This window comes from Diorhabda carinulata, chromosome 1 (assembly GCF_026250575.1).
Source record: "Diorhabda carinulata isolate Delta chromosome 1, icDioCari1.1, whole genome shotgun sequence".
NCBI lineage: Eukaryota > Metazoa > Arthropoda > Insecta > Coleoptera > Chrysomelidae > Diorhabda > Diorhabda carinulata.
Window position 1 is genome coordinate 28,598,184 of NC_079460.1, and position 23,706 is coordinate 28,621,889.

Sequence of the window (23,706 nt, forward strand, 5' to 3'; positions counted from 1 at the left end):
CAGTTCATACTTTTGTTAATTGAATAATATTGACAATACGACTTCACGTTAAAATCATAATTTTGGTCCAAGAAGGTAGTTAGGTTAGGTTAGATTAGGGTGTTAGGATGATATTTGTTTTTACAAACAATAGTTGTGATAATCAGTCAACACCAAAAATCACTTCTTGCTCCTTAAATGTATTTTGCTGAATTGAAGAAAAATTACAACATCTATCTGAAAATAATATAGAATTACAAGCGTTCTTGAAATGTCATTCCGAATGCCATCGAACAAAAATCAAAGTATTTTACAGAAACTGAAAAAAATCCTAAAGAAGCACCAGATCCTACATTTCTTCCGAGTAAAGTAAGTTATCAAGAAAAAGAAGAAGGAGTTATAAAGAAAATTTAAAAATACACATTAAACTATTTTTAAATGTACCATACACAAAGTTAGCATAAATAAGTTGGCTACTATGGGCAAGCAAATTGGTATGTTTCTAACTAAAAGATCAACTGCAGCTTCCAAAGGTTACATCGACGACAACATAAACGTTAGAACGTGGAAGAAAAATTGAAGAAGTAATTAACAAAAATCTACCTGTAGCTTGTAATAAATTAATATTACTATTAATATCATTTTGACATAAATTTGTTTTTTTTCTGATAATTGTAGATAAGCATAGAATTATATTAGCAAGTAATGACTATTACTCATTCGGATGGGTTTCACTAATCGCTATTTTAAACGTTTCTTTATATTACTCATATTGTTAAGCTGGTATTTCTGGAACCATTGGTGTTATTCATACTGAACACACTGTTAATACTATCACTATACCAACACTCACAATTACACTGTCTAAGACGCGTTTAGATAACCAAGTTATCGTCTTCAGAGACTGAAAGTAAGTACATATTGTGTTGGTTTATTGATATTCATTTCACTGGAAATTGTTTAGTAATATTTTTCAAATTCCATAGAAATATAGGATGGTAATGGAGGAAAAGCAAATCAAACACAATACACTTATTAGTTTGTAGTTATGTATTTACGGAAAATATTTTAGTTTCACACAAATTTTCCAAGTTGATTGTATAAAAATAGGACGATATAATTTACGCCTAGAAATTTGTTTAAAATTCATAAAAACATTTAATCTAATACATAGAGACATTGGATTTACAAGTAAATGCTAGGAATGCAGCAATAAATGGTAGTTACTTTTCAAAATTTCTATGCAACATACCTCGACAGGCTTAGTGACAAAAATTGTCTAAGTTTATTTGAACCAATAGAAATTATCACAAAACATAATTATATGTTGTAGTAGCTTTGAGGCATACTAAAGTTTTCTTGACTCCTGTGGGACAGTTAGGTGTAAAGTTAGGCTTTGGATCAAATTGTTTATATGTGATGGAGTATTGTCTGCAATCGATAAGTATGTGGTTGAAAATGGACAGGACGACTGCTTGAAGACATTAGATAACCGTGTTTATGTTTGGTGTGGCTAATTTGACGTCTTCTAATTATCGTAGCTTGTTTGTCCTTATAAGGTTCAAGGAGAGGTGAGAAGTGGATGGATAGATAAAGTTGAGCTTGAGATCATTTGCAAATTGGACTGTGCTTTCTGGAGTATTGTTGGAGATGGAGATATCTGCAGTTTCTTTTCTATTGATTTTAGAGTGAGATGGAAGCCAAATGAAAGAAACTGTTACATTACGATCATAAATAGTTTGGTAAATGTTTTTGTACGTTTTGAACTATCTGGTGGTCGGTGAAAGAGCTTTTAATTGAAAAAATCAGTACATATGCTTGTGGGGGTGGGAGATATATCTGGAAGTTTGGAGGAAGTTGTATTGTGTGCCAGCGAACATTTCACGGTGATGTTAAATGGAAGAATCCTATAAATATTAAAATTGATTACGCAACCGGTGTTTATTGGAAATGGTGAGTGATGTATCGATTAAAGAAATTATTTTGGTCCGTGAAAATGAAGGTAGACTAAGTGGGGCTATAGTGGAAGGCGCCAAGACAGAGGCATTATGAGCAGATTGTAAGATTGTAAGGAATCAATATTAAATTTGAAAACAGACATGAAGACATAGCAAATAGGCAGGAATAGAACAGTTGACAGCTCTGTCATCTCTTAGTAGGCAGTCGATTTCCGGTAAAAGTCTTTCTAAAAAAATTTAAAATTTTAGATATATCTTAGGATGGAGATAGTAATGTAGCAGGCGTACTGCATTTTACAGGAAAGGAGACATAGAGTAGAACTTAATAATCCTTGGGTAATACCTTGACTGGGAAAGAGGAAAGGTGAGTTTACTATTATATATATATATATATATATATATATATATTTATATATATATATATATATATATATATATTTATATATATATATATATAATGGAGATTTAAGAATGAATAGGTTATTTAGTAATTGCAGCCTTTGTTAGAATATCGCAAACTAACATCTATACAACTAGATACATTTTGAGACGAAATTTTCTACATATTTAAGAATATTCCGACAACACTGATATTTCTTTCCATCCTAGTAATCTATTTTAGCTATATATTTTACTGATTACGTTACTACAGTGAAATATAGGAATACAAATTTTTATTTGTTTGCGAACAAATTCGTTCATGTTTTTATTTTGTAAGAAAAATCGCTTTGGGTATAAAATCACTTACAAAGAAATTTTATTGATCGAGAATAGCTAGAATTGAAATAATATATCGAAATTTCTATTTTCATAGTTTGTTGTGACGAGTCCCATACTTCTGTCTTTTATTTTTACACCTGTAAAAGTAATTAGCTTTCTTGGAAACTGACAAAAACTATTATATGACTACTATACAGTGTTGTATCATGTAAATATTTTTAATACCATAAAATATTGATAATTTTCTGTGGAGAAGTGGTAATGGTAATCTCATGTCATTTCTTATTGTTAGCATACAAGTCTGTATGGAACAGCTTGGGATTCATTGAGTATCTAAATATAGGTACTTCTGACTTTTTCGTAATTATTGTGTAGATTCAGTATCCTGAAAGTAGGAAAGGAAACTGTTTCATAAATACTTACATAAATAGGTTACATAAATACAGTTAAGGTAACAGCAAATGCTGTTACAGTGTGTAGAGTGGATTTTATGATAGTGATTAATCATATTGGCGTCAAGCACGGTTCAAGTTTGTAGTAAATCATTTTTACTGTTATAAAAACATAATTTCAAATTAAAACGCCAATTTAATATATTTGTTTAAGTTAATAATTTCCGAAACAGACTTGAAAACTTAAATTTCACGCATCTTAAACTATTTATTTATTTTAATAAAAACGCGAAAGTTTCCGTTATTATTCCTCGAGATTAATTGAAGGTTCGTTATATTAATGAGCTGAAATACTTTATTATATCTATCTATCACTCTTTTTACTGTATCAATTATTAAGATACTCGTATAATAATATTCCATAACTTTAAAGAGGAAACAGAAATTAATATCACCGACAGAAACAAATTAATTTAGAAAATTAATGAAAAAAATGGGAATCAAAAGGTATTGAATTGAAGCTAACAGCGAAATGTTTACGGAAAAATATGATAGCAAAGCAAAACGGATTGAATACTTGAGAACAGAGAGAAACTTTTTTCTAATAGAATTGATAATAAAACAGAATTATACACATACAAAAGATACCTTATTCACAAAATTTTGACAGATAATGACATGCTAACATTGTGTTTGCTACCTTATCATCCGAAACTGAGCACAATAGGAAAAATATGGATCCTGATAAAGAAGCATGTAGCTTTCTGAACGTTACATTCAAGCTAGATGATATGTGGAAAGAAACAGAAGACAAATTGAGTAAAGTAAAAATTTCAAAATTAGCAAAATATTTGCCAAAACAAATTAAACCTGGAGATAATTTATATCAGGTTGTATAAGTTGAATATTGTACATTGAAAGGAAAGTTATAACCAACTTTGAAATAACTACTGAACTAGAAGTTTGACCGAGTCAACGTTATGTTGTTAATTTTAGGGCTTTTTAAACGTTATGATTGGGTAATCAAATCATAATCAGAATTTTTGGAAAGAAACCCGGATCACGTTCATTGTCGTTCGGAAACTGATCGAAATAATAAGGTCATACACAAACTACTATAACAGATAAAAGATTTCAGCTTTATAATTTTGTTGTTTCGTTTTATATATTATTAACCTGGTGGTACATCAAGGGATACGGATCTAGGCGAGTAAATGTTGGAGAAGTGCTGCATTTTCTATAAGAATATAGAATTACATGTTATTTTAACTGCGAAAGAATTAACTGAAAATATGAAATTGAAACTGTAGTTACAGTCACAACAATAATTCAGTTAAGTAATAAACGGGTGAAACTGCCCGTAATGAACCTACAAATTCCACAGAAAAATGTATTTATATCTAGTATTATAAACTTAAGAAATAAATCTGAGATCTTCTTCGTCTGATCACAATACAACACCTGTTTATATTTCACATCATATCAAAGATGGCAATTTATAAAAACTATATCCAAATACCATTATGGATATCATGGACGATTATACCTGTAATGGTTGCTTGTAAGAGTGTTTCTAAGCTTAAGCTAATATAAACATATCTGCGATTACTAACAACTCAATCTAAATTGAAAAATTTAGTCAACTAAAAATTGCAAAGTGTTTATTTGAAGGTGGAGAACTTTAAATTGAAATTAAAGACATTATCGATTTCTTTTGTGATTTCGAAGATAATTAACACTTGATTATGTTTTCGGACATGTGGCTCCTAAAACTATGGCGTACATGGAGATTTCTAGTATTCCCGTTGTCATACATACTTTGCAGTACCACAGGCTACATTTTGGCAAACATGTGTCTAATGTTGATTTGATTTACCCGAGTAGGCATGTGACTTTAAAATCCCGAAAGAAAATAATCTAATGGTGTCATGTCGCATGAACGAAATGTCTAATTAATAAGTGCATTTTGTGAAATTGATGGTTAATCAAACGTAAATTAATTGTTTGGCCGGCTGTGTGTTATGTTGCGCCATCTTGCGAAAGTTCACCTCTTCGACATCGATGCTTTCCATCAGCGGCAAAAAATATCTCCGTATCACTCACCATTCAGTGCAATGTTTTGACTGTTAGCAATTGCATAAGGGCCAATTATAGTACTGGACCGTAAACCACACAAAAGTGTCGGTTTTTCTGGGTGTAATGGTGTTTTGACATTAGCTCGCGGATTCTTATCGCTATAAATCCTAGTTATTAACATAACCATTTAACCAAAAGTGTGTTTCATCAGAAAACAGAATGTTTAAAATTGAATATACATGCAAACTCAGATAATTCCATGATGTGGATAGACACAAGTTCGCATGTTGCTGAGCGCTGAATAGCAACAAGCATTGTTATGTGCGCACTTTATTTCATGGGATGCATATGGTCGATATATTTTAACACGATGAACACTTATTCGAATTAATAACCTATAGAGCTCCATTATGATAACATTGTTGCACATATCAGTGTTGCCAAATTCAAGTTCTTCACCTCTAGAAACACCCTCACTTTGTCTTTGTCTTTTATTACCGTTGGATTAAATTGCAGTTGGAAGCGCCACAGTAGAAAATCTCACCCAGGGGTGTTGGTAGTAGTAAAATCGGCACATACAGATAATTAATTCTCGTGTTTTAATTTTTATTGGACTGATATAATGATTACCAATTTTATTTTGGACGTCAGTATTTCACTTTTTTTTCTCGTGTTTTTAAAGAAATTCACATTAAACCAAATATGGAGAAAAGATGCAAGTAATTCTATGAGTATTTTTTTTTATTTTCTAATTTGTTTTATTTGGGACACAAAACTGAATCGTTCCTATAACGGTGACTGCCCTGTTGGAACGCGTAATCTCTATTTCGCAGAATCGTCACCGTACCAAGGATGGTTCATTGATGAGTTGGAACGAACCTTATGTTTAATCCCAAGATTGAATAAACTTTTACATTGAAAAAATTTTTTAGTGAAAGCTTCATCTCTCCATATATTTTTTGCTCCAAGTTTGATTTTATAAAAAAAGTGTAGACTAGTCGAAGACTTTGGCTAAGATTATTATAGGAGAATATTTAGACAAGTTGTAGACAAACACACCATGGAATAAAACAGGCTAGTATGTACAGGAGTAAACTTAATACACATACACGTACAATAATAAAAGAAAGCCACGTTAAAACTATTTGTACATAACGATAACAAGTTACCAATATCAACATATTACAAGGTTAAATTTTATTTAACAATCTATTGTATTAGAAAGTGTATCAGGAACAATAACTGTTCCAGTTTTGATCGAAGTTAATAGGATTGGAATTAAATATGTTCTTATTTACTAATATTCTGTACCATCGTTTGAGTTTTAATAGCAAAATATCGATTTTCATACATTTTGATAAAGAATTTTGGTCATTTCTGATTTTATGTATAAAACTTTTATACTGCACTAACATTATCTGTAAAAAAGAACAATAAATGGGAAATCTACTACTATTTAAAGTTAATGTAATATAATATATACTTACCTCCAATAAAAATGAAGAAATAGAAATATATTTATTTTTAAGTTTCATTGTTAGTTCCATATTTATACTAAACTATCGTTGTTGTTAATGATTATTACAAAATGTGTATGTTATTATTCTTCTCATTATTTTTATCAATGTATGGTATATATACTTCGTCAAACACAAGAAACAGTTATTTTGTGAGATTATTGTGGATATGTAAAAATAGGAAATTTATCACAGAGTATATCATACTGATTGTAGCTGAGTTAAAGGAACTTGCATTAGTACTAGACGAACATAAAACTACATAACGAATATGGTGCCAAAGTCTTTACTCAGTGGAGTCTCAGCTTTACTAGTAAATCCAATAAATAGAGAAACACATGCAGAATAGTGCAAAATGTTCTGAATTTGTTTTAACATTTACTATTCTATTTCATGTTTTTACGAAGCCAGTTATTCACTTCCTCTGCGTTTTGGGATACCCAGTTAATATTTAACTGAATTATTTCCAAACTCTGTTCTAATGCTCTTGAAGCTGATCCGACGTCCATCCCATTAAAATATGTAGATACCTAAAAATGATAAATTTAGACTTCATTGCAAAATTGGCATATCATGTCAGAAACAGAGTAAGAGAAACAAAAAGAAACACAAATATAAGAGAGCATACTTTAATTTTATAACAGTATCCGACCATTCAGAAGTCTTTCCTATCAAACTGAAAGTTTTTCATCGGATATAATCATGACTTGTTAGAGCCAAATTTTAAAACGGAAATTTTAATTGGGACGCGAGTATCAACAGATCGAACTCTTAAAAAAATAATTGTAACAAACATTTGAAATGGACACTGAACTACAATATGCCGCAGAAAATTCCAAAAAAGGAAAATTTGAGAAGCAAACGATAGAATTCGAATATCAAAAGTATACTATTATTTTTGTATGGTTAGATGAATATCACCAATAGTTCCGAGAATTCCAGATAAGTAATTAATTTCAAGTTCCGAGAGGAAATGAAATACAAAATATGATATTAGTTATTTCCCACCAATAAGGAATAAATCTAGTGAGAATATCGGTTCCAGAAAATCCCACTTAAGTCTGATCTACTACGAAGGATGCAATATGTTGTGAGTAATAATGTTCTTAGTGACATGCTTTTAAATGAGTGCCACAAGGTTCTGTACTTGGATCACTTTTATATTTATTTTGAGTATTATACTTAAGGTATGCAAACCTTTATGGCTTAAAATTATACCTAATCTGGTTTCACAGTAATAAACTGGAGATAAAATCAAAATTTATATGAATATCTCACTTTAATGTGAAGCTGAAAGTATCGAATATTTGGGTTTATTAATCGATAATAATTTTAATTGAACTGAACATATCAAGCATATTTCTAACAAAGTAACAGCAATAATTCCAATTATTTACAGACGTCAAAATTAAATTTCAAAAAACACTAAATATGGTGTGTGGTATGAATTCTTTTAGTCTCATTAGCGTTATTCACTGCTGATATAGGTTTAAATGATAAATTTCAATTCTGTTCAAATATATTTGAACAGAATTTTAAAAGTATTGTTCAATATGATACACTAAACAGTTCGGAAGCTTTATATAGTGAGCTACAGTCCCCAAAACTGGATAGTACTGCAGTTAGAGCAAAGTGAACAGACTAAAACATACAAAATTATAAATAAACTAGTCAAATTTAATACAAATATTAGTATGTAAAATAATATTCACAGCTATGTCACTAGGTCTCAAGATATGTAGGTATATCAGTTAACTGTAAGAACAAAACATATAGGCTTGAATACTCCGTTTATACAAGACAATATGGGATAGGAATATGCAAAACTAGATTATAGTAATTACATTTAGGTAGATAAAATGTAGTCATGTTATTTTTTCGATAACGGTGAAATGATTTAGGTAATCTAGAAACCCGAGCTTTAGGCGCTGTTTTGATAATTGTTTTTATTTTTTGCATCAAAAAAGTTATAAATAACGAATTGTTAAAAAAGCTGAAGAAGTGTACTATACCTCGTATAAATCATATGGGGTAGACAAATGTGCTGTAACAGCTGATATGAGATTTCCCATTAATATTGTACTATTTCCATAAAGAGAATGCATGGTAGGCCAGTACGCTTTTAGATGTCTCCATGCAAGTAAACGACCCTCTGGATTCGCTGCAACTACTTCCAACACTAGTTTTACATCTTCTGGTTTCACCACACTGGTGTCCAGTGTTTCTATTAAATATCTAAAATAAAACTCTATTTTTAACGAATATATTATTTATCGAAATTTGTCTATTTAAAAATTTGGAATTTATTTTTGTGATAGTATTCTTGAAATTATCTATTATTATTATTACAAGTTTATAAACTTGTAAAAGAATTTGTTAAGTATGAATTGAACATACGATTATACAGATTTCACTGTCTAGTAGATACAATAAATTATTGAATTCTGTGGCAATAAATTACCTTTGTAGTAGCCAAGGATCCAACGCTACCCCTAAAGCCTTTAATAATATTTGTTTTTCATTTGCCGAGGTAGAGTTTTTGTAGTAATTCCAGCAATACTGCCACTCATTTATACCACCATATTTGACACCGGCTGAGTATATAATTTCCTTCAAATTTGGATCAATTGATTTATTTTGAATCATCCAGTTTTGGAATTGAGTTTTTGCAACAGATATGGTTTCATTAAGTTCACAGAGTATTGCAGCTGAGAGAACTCGTGCTCTTAAAAGTCTGGAATAATTAATTATATAATGGAATTTGATTATATTTATTAATGCATCTCTTACAAATCAAAAACTTACTTTTCCATATGAGATTTATTTTTGTTCCATCCTATAAATTTTGTAACAGGGGTCAATAACGTCCTCATATACTTCAAAAACGCTTTGTAGGCCAACGATTCTGACAGTCTCCTTGCCCATGACTTCAAATGTTCAATAGCAGTAGCCCATGGAGCATACTCTCTTTCATTTTTCAAATAAAGGGATAATTCTAATGCTACACTTACATTCAACACACCGGCCCTAAAAAATTACAAATTGATTAGATTTTGGAATACCTTAAGTTTTACTCTTCTGTGTTTGCTTATAATTATATTGGACCCATGAGAACTCATTCTATTGACTTATTGATTGAAGTGTGAGACAAGTAACTACGTCATTTCTTATTGTGATTCACGATTTAAACGCGAATGAGACATTCAATTTGTCACACGTAGTTATGTTTTACAACATTTTGGAGTATTTGTGAGGCAGTCACGATAAAACCAAAATCAAGTTGAGCTAATCTCTTTAACAATACAAATGTGAAAGTTGTTACGCAGTGAATTTCATGTTATTGGGTACATAAATGAAAATCATTTTACCTTTTATAAGGCTACTTTAAAATTTCATAAATCTATTGATATATACCTGGACAGTGAAAAAGCATCATCTATCAAACTGGCTCTATCAGCGGCAGAAAAAGCTTTGTGGTCTGTTTTTAACGTTGATATCAAGGCTGCCCATATGTCATCATCGTAGGTAACTCTATAAAAACCTGTTTGGTTGACATTGGCTTTTATCCATTTTATATCATCTACTTCAAATTTTGCTAAAAAATATGTTTTTTAACTATGGACATGGATATTGAGTTCATTTTATATTTTTCATATTAAATAGGTTTTGAAGGAGATCAAGAGTTTCTGGCACCAATTTTGTCAACACCAGTGGTATTATTGATACAAAACTGTACTGTTGAGTGTACGATAGGTACTTAAAATACTACTACTTCACTAATTTTTATCCATCGCTTATCAAATATCACATGATATTTTCTAATTGTTACTCACCTTCAGTCATATTCATCAAAACATGTTTTATTTCACTGTTATTATCAGTGTAATAAGTTAAAGGGATATGCCATTTATAATTGTAACCAGATATTGGCAGTGTATGGTAAGTTGTGTTTCCTCGTTCAACTGTAACCAAAAACCTCCTCTGAGAAGCTATGATTGTATGGTTTTCACGCTTGATAATTACCAATGGAAATCCCATCTGATTTGTCCATGTATCCATTATAGTCTACAAATGTTCCATAGTGTAAATCATTTCATGTAAGTTCTTAAATGAAGACCACAGAAAAAATTAGAAATATTACAACTTTATCTTTTTCTCTTCTAAATTCAAAGACAAATAAACAATTATTATCTTCAGTCGTACTTATTGTTTAAACTAAATCAGTGGGATAGTATTCATAATATTTTCTTATTCTTTCTAATGTTGATGTTAAGCCTAATTTTATATTCAAACATTACCTTGATAAACTTCTTATTCAAATGTAAATCATCCCTAAATGTATTCTCCATCCCTATCAAGTGAAACTGACATTCATAATAAAAACATTATATAAATAAATAGGCTTCTGATGATAAGTACAACAAAAGGTAGTCTCACAATCTGCAATTATTGTGTGACAAATACAAAATGTTTTAATTTAAGTGTTTATGTAAGAAAACAATGGAAATAGATATATAAAAGTATCAAAATATACAAATCTCTAAGCTGTGATTAAAAAAGCAAGACATTGTAAAATTTTTTCAAATACAATAAAATTTTTAATATTGATTTGATCTTTTCGATATAGCTTTCCAATAAGGTTAATGGCATCAATTTAACACAACAAATTAAATAATATTTTCTTTAAGGAAAGATATTCAATGGAAGTCGTAAAATATATATTTTGAACTAATTGCTAGATATTTTTCCTCAAGCATAATTAATAGAAATTTGATGTTATAAAATATATTGTTGTTCTTATTAAAAAGTATTTTGTGATATTCATAATTTTTCCTTGTGGTCTTCAAATTTTCTTACCTACTTTTATGTCCAGCGATTGATTGGTGTTTTTCCCTAAGACATTCCAAAGGTCCTTCATTTCAGCATTTTGGTATTTATATGTACTTAGGTAGTCATTAAGGCCATTTTCTAAATTTTCATTTTGTAAAAAATTTGCCAGCATATACAAAATTGCAGTACCCTACAAATAAAATGATTATTTCAAAAATGATGTGATTTTTTATGCTTGCAAATGATCTAATAACAGTATACTATACAATATACTGAATAATGCAATCTGAAGTACTGGAAAGTACAGAAATTATCATTCTCTCTGCAGAAACCCTCTATAATCACATAACGCATCTTTCATTTTCTTTTTAAAAACAAAAATGACCCAAGTCTTAAGAGATCTGGTTTTTCTAATATTAATCCATCTGCATTATAGGGTAATGAAGCCAATCATTTTTGTTGCTATATATCCATTTTTTTAAAAGTTAAAATCTAATAAATTTCGTAAGTATTTCATTTATCATGAACTTACTTTACTAAGAGAAATAGTATCAAAAATAGCATCTATTTCAGACGGATCGGTCACATTTGCGATAACAGGATGACTACATGCTAGTGCATCTAATGCTAGGGCAGGTTGAGTTTTATCTATAATAAATTGTTCCATCATTCTCCACTCGGGTATGTACTTATCAACTCCTTGGTATTCAAATAAAGTTGTAAAGCCTTCACTCAACCAATAATCATTCCACCATTTCATAGTAACTAAATTACCAAACCACTGAAACAAATATTAATCACATTAAACACATTTCATTCTAAAATTCTAATGAAATTGAATGATAAATAAAAAATAGTAGTATTAGTTACGCTTTCTCAGATATTTGTTTTACAATTTTTCTAGACTGGCCCAGCAAAAAAAGCAATGAGACAATAAAGCATCTTCTGCCAGGAGAATTTGAATACAACAACTGTATTATAATGATTATATTTACATCGAAATAAATTTAGCAAAAGTTAATAAATACCCAAAAATTAGTATATGATAGAATAAGAACAAGAACACAGAGTCTTACAAATAATATAATCCCATATTGATAAAGTTCAGAGCAAATGAAAAAATAGTAATAGATTGAATTTTGTTTTTCTTCATAATAAAGATATAAGTAATAAGCATTCATTTGTATTTCTGTTAATTAGTGAATATATTATATGATATTGAAAGTAATTACTTGGTGTGCTAGTTCATGTGCAATGTTAGTGATTAACCATTGATGAGCAGTTATAAAGGTTTCATTATCCCTTGTATTAGAAAAAATAGCAGTCTCTCTATAAGTTATAAGTCCCCAATTTTCCATTGCGCCATAATCGAATTCTGGAAGAGCAACTATATCTGAAATAAAATAAATATAATATAATAAATAAATATTTAATCTTGAGTAAAAATTTTATTTACATACTTTCATTGAAATTGTAGTACTGCACAAATTTAACTTTGACTACTAATTTATCTAATAAAGTATAAATAATACTGGAAAGAAAACAAACTAGTCGAGAAAATACTTAATAACTAGTATCTCCTCTGCATATGAAATATATTTTTGTACCAATTAATATTTAATTTATAATTTTTTCTAAAAACAATTTTGAAGTTAACTAATCAAAAGAATCATTCACTTACCTAATTTTGGAAGAGGAAAAGCAATTCCAAAAAAATTTTCATAATAATCAAGGAAAAAAGATGCTGTATCTAGAGTAAATGGCGCACGAGATATGAAAGGCTCGGGAGTGTAAATCGAAACAGATACACCACTTTCTGTTTGCTTATTTTGTTGACTGAAGTCGCATATCACAAATGCTACTAAATATGTACTTATTTCATTAGTTTCTAGAAATTCATCGTAGAGCTAAAACCATAATAATTTTTTGAAAATTGAAAACAATATATTAAGCATCCCTAACTAACTAACTAATTTGAACAATAATCAATGAAATAGAATATTTCAATTATTAAGAAATATGCCAGCTTTTATAATATACAGGGTGTTCTAAAAAGGTGATTCAGTCTCTAGGATAGGAAGAAAACTGAAAAATAATTGGAGTTTGCTCAGTAACACATTATCGTAACTCCATCCATATTAAAGATAAACGGGCTCAGAGAAAAAAATTGTTCACATTTTGCCGCAGCCATTGGTAACATTTTCATGAAGTTTTATAAAAATATGTTTTGGAAGCTGATACATTCCATGAAATTGTTTTAATATCTGGCTCTCATAGACGGCTCATAAGTTGTATTTGACATAAGCTTTTTAAAGTTAGATTAATTAATCAAAATTTAAAATAAAATCAAACATCATCCAATTTGACGCCAAAAAGGTATTCTTGGTAAAACTCGATTATGTATACCGTTTTTAGAATATTTTAATCTGACAATGAAATTGAAAACTACATTTGTACTATTATGTTAAAGAAAGGGGCACTTTATAACTTAAATTTAGCAATTTATTCGATTTATCTAAAATTCATAATTACTCCTCAATTAATTATCAAAATCAAATAAATAAATACATTGCTCCGGCTTGGCCGGTAAGCTACGTCATCAGCGCCGATAGCCTGGTAAGAGAATTAGTTCCACGTAGAACGTATTATTGTTACGCCCTTGCAGTTACACGAGTATGTGTTTTTTGTGAAATGTTAAAATATTCATTATAAATATTGTATTATACCGGTGCCAAAATGTACAAATACGACAATAACTACATCAAATAAGGTATTCATTGATGTACCAAAAGGAGAGAAAATATGATGGTGTAATGCAATTGAGAGGAACAATAGAATAAACAAAGTTCTAACGGGTTTTGTAGTGAGGGTCATTTCGAGGTAAGTTAATTTTTAGCTAATTAAGGTACCTCATACAGTAGTATTTTTAGTTATATTAGTGTCCGTCGAAATGTGATAAATAAGAGTGGCACTAAATTAGCATCAGGGTAAATTATAATAACTATTTTAGGTTATATTTAGTATATTATTTTGAAAAATGCAAATTGTTGAAATTTTGAATATTGAGCTTTTACGCATTTACGCGATAAAAAATTTCCTAATTTAATTGATACAAACTAACATTATATATATATATATATGTGAATTGTAAATTGTATAATATGTATATGTATATGTATATTATGAGCGGTTTCTTATTGACGTTTCGACTTACCTTCAGTCTTTATCAAAATATGATATTGACACTGACAATTTGCATATTTATATTGATTTATAGATCACCTTTATTATGAATATCAAAATAAGGATAAAATTAAAAGAGAGCTTTGTTCTAATAAGAAAAATTAATTTTTTCTTGGTCCCTTCATCTCAAATATGTAGCATTAATCAATTAAATTATTTGTAGTTTTATTATAATTTACAAAATAGAATTATAAATTTTACTGAAATTATTCATTTATAGCTTTTTTGTTTTTATAGATGTGAACCATTTCTAAAAATTCTCTTTTTCGTGTATTAGATTACGTTTCATGGTTCGTTAATGCAGTTATATTTTTTTTATTATATTAATGACTAGTAGACTGTAAAGGACTGTAGAAAATCCTTCAAGAAAAACATCTCTTTTATCTCGATTAGATATATCTATCCATATTATAGAATTTGTATGATCTTCATTAAGCTAGGTTTCATCAAGTTAATAAATGGGTCTCTGTTCTCGCCTATACTGTTTTACTGTTTGATGGATTTTAGGAATTTCTTCTCCATTTTACAATATCGTTGCAGTCTATTAAAATACTCTTTCTATTTTTTGCCAAGCATCTAAGAAAACGTAATTTGCTTAGTACATACCATAAAATAAATAAAAGAGCTTTCAATTCATATAAAAATTAATATAAATTGTAGCTTACTTAAAATTTATTTCTTTCATGAAATGATTTTGTGGTAAATCTGGGCGTTTTTTATTTTAGTTAAAATTTTATTCAAAGTTGGTATTTCATTTTTTAAAAAGAATCTATGAGCAATGCGTCGAATTATATTTTTTGTTGTATCGTCGAATGTTTCTAAAATTCCATTATAATTTCAAACGTAATGCCATTCACCTTTGTTTTTGTTTGATTAACTGAGATTTGTTTATACAAATTATACAATTATTACAAATGTTTTGCTTCTCTGTAGACGAAAAGTAGCCTAAAATTACAGAGCCCTTTTTTGAAGCGCGAATGATGTATTAGTAGATATCATTCGCGCCTAGAATATTATCTGAGTCAATTTTCAAATTAATCCTGACTAGAACCGGTTTTATATTTAATAAGAACGCAACAAAGAAAAAAAAACTATTTGTTTACAATGTATACAATTACCAATCATAATAAATGTGAGAAATGCTGTGTATAACCAGTAGAATTTAACCAATCAAGAGTCTACAGAACTGCCAAATTAAATGCAAATCAGTGCTCCTAGTTTAATCACAGGGTATAGAGTCAGGGTCACCTTTTTGTGAAACACCCTGTATGTCAAAATGTTTTGATTTCTATTTTTTGTAAAAGGATGTTTGTGATAGAAATTTTTTATGTAGTTTACTACTCGTATTGAGAAGTTTATTGCTTTTTTGTAAAGTATAAACTTGAAAATATTTCTCTAGACACTATACTTTGTTCACAAATTATGTAGTAGGCATGAAATTATTCTACCATTTTTTATGTAATTAATTTTACTTATATAACAGTAGAGGATTATAATTATTGGGATTATGTCAAATGCTATATTCAAATATTGGTTAGGTTGCATAATACGTTCAAAGTTCTGTATAAGCCATTCTTTATTTTTAATAGTATTATCTTCACTCTATTGTTGCAATTGGCTTCATGTGTTAAAATATATGTTTCCACATGGAGTTGTATATATATATATATATATATATATATATATATATATATATATATATATATATATATATATATATATTATTTCTAATGGAAATAGAGATAGTGGCTTTTATTATAGAATTCTTTATATTCTAATTGATTCTCAATTTCGCAGCATTGCCATCATAAAATATTTTAACAAATAGCCACTTACCAGCCCTGTTCCCATATAAAATCCCAAGACATCTGTTTTAACAATTGGAGTATTAAAAAGACTTATATGAAATCTATCTCTAAATACGGTTAGTCTAAACTTAGCTTTTAACTGGGGTTCGTCGAAACATGGGAAGGCAGTTCTAGCAAAGGTTGGTTCAAAATGTGTAGTTGCCAAATATCTAAAAATAAAAAAGAAAACAAACAAATAAAATGCTGAGTCGATTCTGGTCAGAAGATTATTTAGAGTGATCGATTTTTAAATCTGATTCATTCGGAATTTTCAACAAAGAAACTTTTATATATTATTATAATTCAAATTTTATGGATGTAACTTTAAGATCGGATTCAAAAATATCGGAACAATCACATAATAACGTGTACATATATTGAAGACAATTGATAGAAATGCTTCTCAGCTTTGTATGAAAATTAATTCTCTTCAAATGCTGATAGAAGTTATTCACATACCACTTTTTTCAATGATTCCAACAGAGGATAACATTGTAATTAAAAAGGTTGATATTCAAATGAATAATACAAACGTCGAAATAAGAAAAATGGATAAAATGAGGTCTGGTTATTATAAACAACTGTTTTCTACTACGTGTTATCGGGTCTAAATAATTATTAATCAAATATTACTAATAATAGCTTACCTCTTCTCTCCATTTTTAGTAGTATAACTGGAAATATAAAAACCCTCAGAATCTGTATTCAGTTTAAAATTGTACCGGATCCTCAAAACGTAATTATGTCGCTTTCTAAATTTTTCTCGGATTTCTATGTACAACTGCTGTCCTCCTATATATTCCAACATTTTGATAATTGTTAAATTGTTACCATGACGATCTTGAATAATTTTATCTAGGATAGTAAGATTTTTACAGTGAAGTACCATGAAATTAGTATCTTTTTCTGCTTGAAATTCGATAGAGACCTGACCTGCAAAAGGTGTTTTAGAAATTGAGAAAACTTTCCCATTCAAATCACTGTTTTCTCTCAAGTGTCGTCAAAACAAGTAGCTATTATCCAGAGGCATTGTTGTTCTTCATAACAATGAAAATATGTAAAATTAATAAGAAAAAATTTTCCAGAAGACTTGTTATATTTGGTTTGAATTTTTTTTCTATATATACAATGCTCAAGTTCAATTACAATTTATCTGTGAGATAAGTCTTAATAACCCAGTTAACTGAAGATAGCCCATAGAACAGCCAATTGAGGATTGGCATCTGAATCTAAATATTTTTTTGTGAAATATAGTTGGTTTCCGATCTGCGTAAGCTTTAATAATTATACAGGTACTAAATAAGGCCTCATTTTGGGTTGAAGAACTTCCATAAGATCAATATTCTCATCAGTATCCAATAATAGTAATAAACTGTTGATTTAGTGTACTTTCATAATAAATCATATGTATATTAACACATTTAAAATACACTAGTTTAAGTTTAGAGCCCGGTAGATAAGTTCATAAGATTGTGTTTAATAGACTGTTGTTGCTTTAGAGGTATATGCTACTCTTCACTTGTTAAATATGAATGAAATAATAGGAATCTGTGTAGACATTACGTAACTTAGTGAATAATTCTTAAATAACGTTAATCTAGAGACAAATTTGAACTATTCCAAAAGATACTACTTACTTCTAACTTCAAGGGTAGTTAAGTTTGGATGAATGGTTAAATTATAGCGATGTGGTTTCAGGGAGGTAGGAAGCCGTATATTGTTCCAAGGGAAGATCTGTCCATTTGTAGCTCTAGGTTCAAACGTTTTTGTCATGTTGGTTTTTTCGTCCACATAACTTGATTTAATATCGCCTGCGCAGGGACAGTCTACAACGTCAAAAGCATTGAAATTAAATTTACGGAAAAGACTGTTATTATATTATCTTATTTGACGTAGATTTTTTTGATAATGTGGTTAAATCGTTCGAAATACATTTACAAGAAGCTGATTACAATGATCTAAAATCTAGCAAACTAAAAATTGAATTAGCAAGCCACAAATTTTGTACGAAAAAACATTTGAATTGAGGTGTCAAAGCGGAAGGATCTGAATTATTTAAGCGATTTTAATATTATTACAATTTGAAATATTGGTTTTGTTTTATACATTATGTTTTATACTATATGAATATAGATTTCTACGTTGTTACTGTCTGTTACCTGTGTTACCAGTCCCAACATGAATCAATACTGGTACAATAGCTGTGTATACAAGAAAATCTAATTCCTATATACGGTTTTGCTCTTATCGAACGAGATTTACATACTAATGAGGCAACTTCATCAATTGCAGTATTTAGCAACATTCATGCTAGCTATTTTAAATGTAACATTATGGCGTGACACATAACTTTGTCAGTATCAAATTAAGAATGTGAGGTTGAACTCGCTGTGACAGTTTGAAGTTATCTGCCTCTATATCCTTGGTGATAGACACCAGATCTGCCACTTTCCACCAAAATACTGTCACTTCTATAAGGCGCGTTCTAATTTCTTCTGATGGCTGGGTCATCCTATATGTCTACCTTTTTCTATTTTATTGAGAAATTCTGCTATTTAACGGATGTAATTTTGTCCCTGGATAAGTTTGTGCAAATTTTTATGGCTCATATTGGAAATTACATTACATGTTTGTCTTTGATTGGCTTAGGGGCTCTATCTTATTTAATGGACTGTTGCATTCTCAACTATTAAAATCTCGCTGATAATATAAGAACTTTCTTTTCCTAACCAAGAATTAAAAATATAATCATTTCCCTAATGTCTTATAAATTCTGAGAATAACTTCAATTGTTTCGCTAACAAAACATAAATAAATATGGAAATACTAAGAAATCGCAGAAGTATCTTTATGAGAATACGGACTTCGTTAAAGTGCTGCAAATAGAGCGGACACATATGCAAGGCCCCTTATATCTGTGAATTGATATTTTCTATTTATTTATACAGTGGAAATTTAATTACCGGCCCTTAGTTATACTGATTCACGATCATTCGGTTCATCAACTCAATGACTGCAAATGACAATGACAATTACCAAATCTTTGAAAGATGGGCATTTTCGTGGGAAACGTTGATTTTATCACGCCTTTAATTTTGAGAAGCACGTCGCTGTTCTCTCAAAGTCACACAATACGTCGTTAACTTTAATGTTTCACAAATTCACCAGTGAGACCCCTTTCACATTCCAAAATACGGTATACATGATTTTTCTCACTGTTAATATTTGTTTAAACTTGCCTTTCCTGGGCGATGGGGCCAGTCTCTAGATTGAAAGTGAAAGCACTGTTTAAACATTTTGTGTACCTATACTTGTATCAGGATTTTTTATACCCTTTGTGAACACAACTTTCGATAATTCAGATATACCATTACACTGAAACACATACTGATGAAATTGCGAAGAGTTATTATTACTTTTTTAGTCAATTCCATAAATCGTCAGTAATCATGAAAGGGTAACCACTGCGTTTCTCACTCTGCACGTTGGTACGGCCATCATTAAACATCCTAACCTGCTCTTGAACCATCCCATCATTCATGTTTCTGTACGTTGCTTAGATATCATTATTTATATCAAAGGCTTTTAGGCCTTTAGCACAAAAAAAAAACGATTAACAGACGGTACTTTGCAGTCGGCAATTAGTGGAGGCATTTTAAACAATCGCAAAATACGTTGCCTACAGATAGTACACAGCGCCCATGCGCGGAATGCCAATCGTAACATGCAGATGGGTGATTTGAAAATGATACTTTCTTAAAAAGTATGTCTTATAATATGCAGTATTAAGTACATTCAATAACCCATTTTCAATCATTCAAGAATGCTAAGTCAGCTATGAGTTCAATTAGTCTCTACCGTATTTGCATTGGTCCGCATCAGTGGCTCTTGCCTTTTGCTTCAGTTTTAATACGTACTTGCATGGTTTGAGAAAAAAATAGTTTTGGATAGTTTACATACAACTTTTATTATAATTTTTCTCAATTCTTTAATCAATATTTATAGAGAAAAAAATTATTGGAAATTCAAGCATTTTGTAGGTAGTTTAAACATTTCAGCAATGTCTGACATTATTTCATATCAAGAATATACTTTAAAAATGTAAGTACCCTACTAGTAGACTGTGCTATTTGGTGTTACAGTTTCGATGCTTGTGGGAGAAAAAAATTATTAGAAAACTTCAATCATTGTAATTAATGAGCCAAAGTATTTCAAGACGTCAGAATGCGTGGAAAATATTCAATGGAGCTCGAGAATGTGACGAATTTGGAAGAAGATTTTGTGTCATTTTCTAGCATTTTTTTATTAATTTTGAATGATGTTCTAGTCATAGAAAGTTAAAAAATCATCTATTTTTATTTTTTAATATATATTATTTACGAAAGTTCATGATATCTGCATTTAACAATTACGTGTCACCATCCCTTCATTTTAGGTCTATTTTAATAAATGTATTGAAACATGGTAAATACTTTCGACGTTTCGACCTAATTCCATTTTTTCATCTATAGCTAATTTGACATTGACAATTCTATTGTCAATTGAATTTTGAACTATTATTTTTAATTTTACTTTTTGATTTAGTAGTAATGCAATCATCCAAATAACGGGAAAAGAATATAATACTTTTGCTTAAGACAGTTTCCTCAAAATCTTTCATCACTAATTCCTGAACATTTGATATGGATGTTCTCTTGTGTTTTATGTTTATATATATTTTACCCTCGGAGTGAAACTATGTTGAAATGAATTTTAGTTATTACATAGTTTTATTAAATCAGCGTGGTACAATATTCAGTTCAGTACCTCCATGCCGACGTGACTTAGAAGTCACACGACTTCATTTTACATTAATAAAATTTATATTGATCTATTGATAATTACAAAAAATCTACAAAATTCCAAATTTGTTAAACATACTTACCAGACTGAGGTCCAGTAAAGGCAATAATAACAGCAAGAGTGAACAGGAACGCAAACACGATTGTGGCAATGCAAAGTGCCTTGTTGTGTGAACAAGCTGCGACACCATGATTTTCGTATAGGCTCTTTTTCGCTTGGTTGGAGTTGCTCTCATTGCCTACAACACCACCTGAGTCACGATTATGAATGAGTGGTGAAGACTGGCATATGGAGTGACTGATGGGAGCTGTGACTCTATGGTTTGTACCTAAAGTTGGATTTTGATTAGCGATATTTTCAGAAGAAAGGTTTGCTTACACCATATTGTCTTAAGAATGAAAGTTTGATTATTTAATTTTGTTTTATTGGTTTTTATAAATGCTTTGGATTTCAAAAAAATCGCTCAACATTATTACTCGTAGCCAGTAAATTAACTCCACTATTTGGTAATTAGAACCGCTTCATCTATATCAGCCCCATGTATGGAGACGATTTTGAACTCTTTTTGGCATCTCAGTTCATTGCTATATGTTGATCGTGTTTGAATATCTGTCCTGAATATATATCTTGATTGATCATTATGCTTTATTTATAGTTGAAAAAACATGGCAAATATTCAAATATGTCTATGGTCATTTGAACACTCTTTACAAGTAGTATGAACGATTTACAAGTGGAAGTAGGTCAGATAAGGACGAGGAACGGTCGAGAATATTTGCGAAAGGGTGTATAAAGAAAGAGACCTAAAAAATAGATGCTTTTCTTCTACATCTTGATAACGTGCCCTTCAACGAGTTGCTTTTGATTCGCGAGTTTTTGATCGTTAAAAATCATTTTAAGACAATTTTTGCTATTGAGAGAGCCAGAACAGAGCACATGTAAGCCAATCTGGAAAGATTTTCAAAAATGCTTCCAATCATAGATTCAACGTAAGAATAAGAGAACTGCTAGCTTGCTTTGAATAATATTTATTCAAATATTAAATTACCACTTTAATTTGATATTGATAAAATAGTTTACCGTTTTTTGATCATACTTCATATAATTCAATTGTAATTGAATTTGAAGGTTCTTTATAAATTGGAATTGCAATATCAAAAATATGAATAATTCGTAACAGATCATAAATACATGATTTTTAAGTATTAATAATAAGAAAGCCTGGATTGGAATTATTCTATATCAGTTTTTAGAGTATTTGTCTCTGGAGCCCTGGTTGGCGTTCTATTCTTATATTCCCATCTTTTAATATCACCTTGAGGGAACTTCATTATTATGATTGCATGATGAAATTCATTTTAGCAACCCGTATCTATTAATAAATTAATTATGATATATTAGTTCAATTTGCATTTGTCCAATTCTTCGTGTAATCTATAGTACATAATACCAATATTACCAGGTATATTCAAAGATGCTTGACCATAAGTAAAATAGAGTAACTAACAGCTTGATTGCAAAATGTTACGGAAGGAACATGAATTTAAATTTGAGCCACACACTATAAACCGGACTATAATTCATGTTAATTTTCGCGCCTTCCGCAGTGCAATGTACATACATGTTCGTTATTCCATTTGTAATAATAATTTCGTATATTAATGAAAGTATCTGGTGTTCAGAAGACTATATTAATTTCGATCTGAAATTGGAAAATATGTACTTGAATGTGAGTATGGATGATATACATATAATTATAAATATGAAATGTATTAATGTATAACAAAATCATGTGAAAATAATGATCAAAGACCTGTAAGAAATGCGACATCGTCCACATCCTGTTCAGTCATCACCCTATCTGGTTCCCTCGTTTTATCTCTCCTGTTGTTAAATTCAAATGATCGAAACGTCAATGTTTACGTACAGCACTCAAAAAAACGCTGAATATGTTCACTAAACATCACTTTTGGTCGAACTACACTAACTACTCATATACTACAAGCTTATATGAAAATTGTTGTACTTTTTTGATATATTTCAGATAAAAAAGTTGGGTACAAAATATTGTATTGGAATTTGTGATATCGACATTTAACGCGATTGCAGCATGGGGTGGATTTGTTCTTTATATTTACAGAAGGGTGCAAAGATTCTGCGCATTCACAAATTCTTTTGGAAACGCCCCTTCGTGAACGCATCGTTGAATTTAACTTCTAGATTTGTCATAGTTCTACAAAATTGCATATTTTTTTCAAATCTAAGAGGATCAACATTTTAGGGACATTTCATTTGTAGGGTG

At 29.8% G+C, this 23,706-nt stretch overlaps 1 protein-coding gene across 1 annotated transcript; it reads right to left on the reverse strand.

Annotated features, from left to right (window-relative positions):
* Positions 1-2,348: 2,348 nt before the first annotated feature.
* On the reverse strand, positions 2,349-23,534 carry LOC130897558 (endoplasmic reticulum aminopeptidase 1-like). Its single transcript, XM_057806484.1, has 15 exons — positions 23,218-23,534; positions 21,487-21,732; positions 18,200-18,388; positions 17,210-17,495; positions 16,552-16,732; positions 13,154-13,379; positions 12,705-12,865; positions 12,005-12,253; positions 11,504-11,662; positions 10,476-10,707; positions 10,057-10,237; positions 9,448-9,669; positions 9,104-9,376; positions 8,655-8,877; positions 2,349-7,172 (listed from the first exon to the last, which is right to left on the reverse strand). Exons 1-15 carry the CDS (start codon positions 23,255-23,257, stop codon positions 7,029-7,031), a joined length of 3,012 nt encoding a protein of 1,003 aa, XP_057662467.1. The 5' UTR covers positions 23,258-23,534; the 3' UTR covers positions 2,349-7,028.
* Between the last annotated feature and the right edge of the window lie 172 nt (positions 23,535-23,706).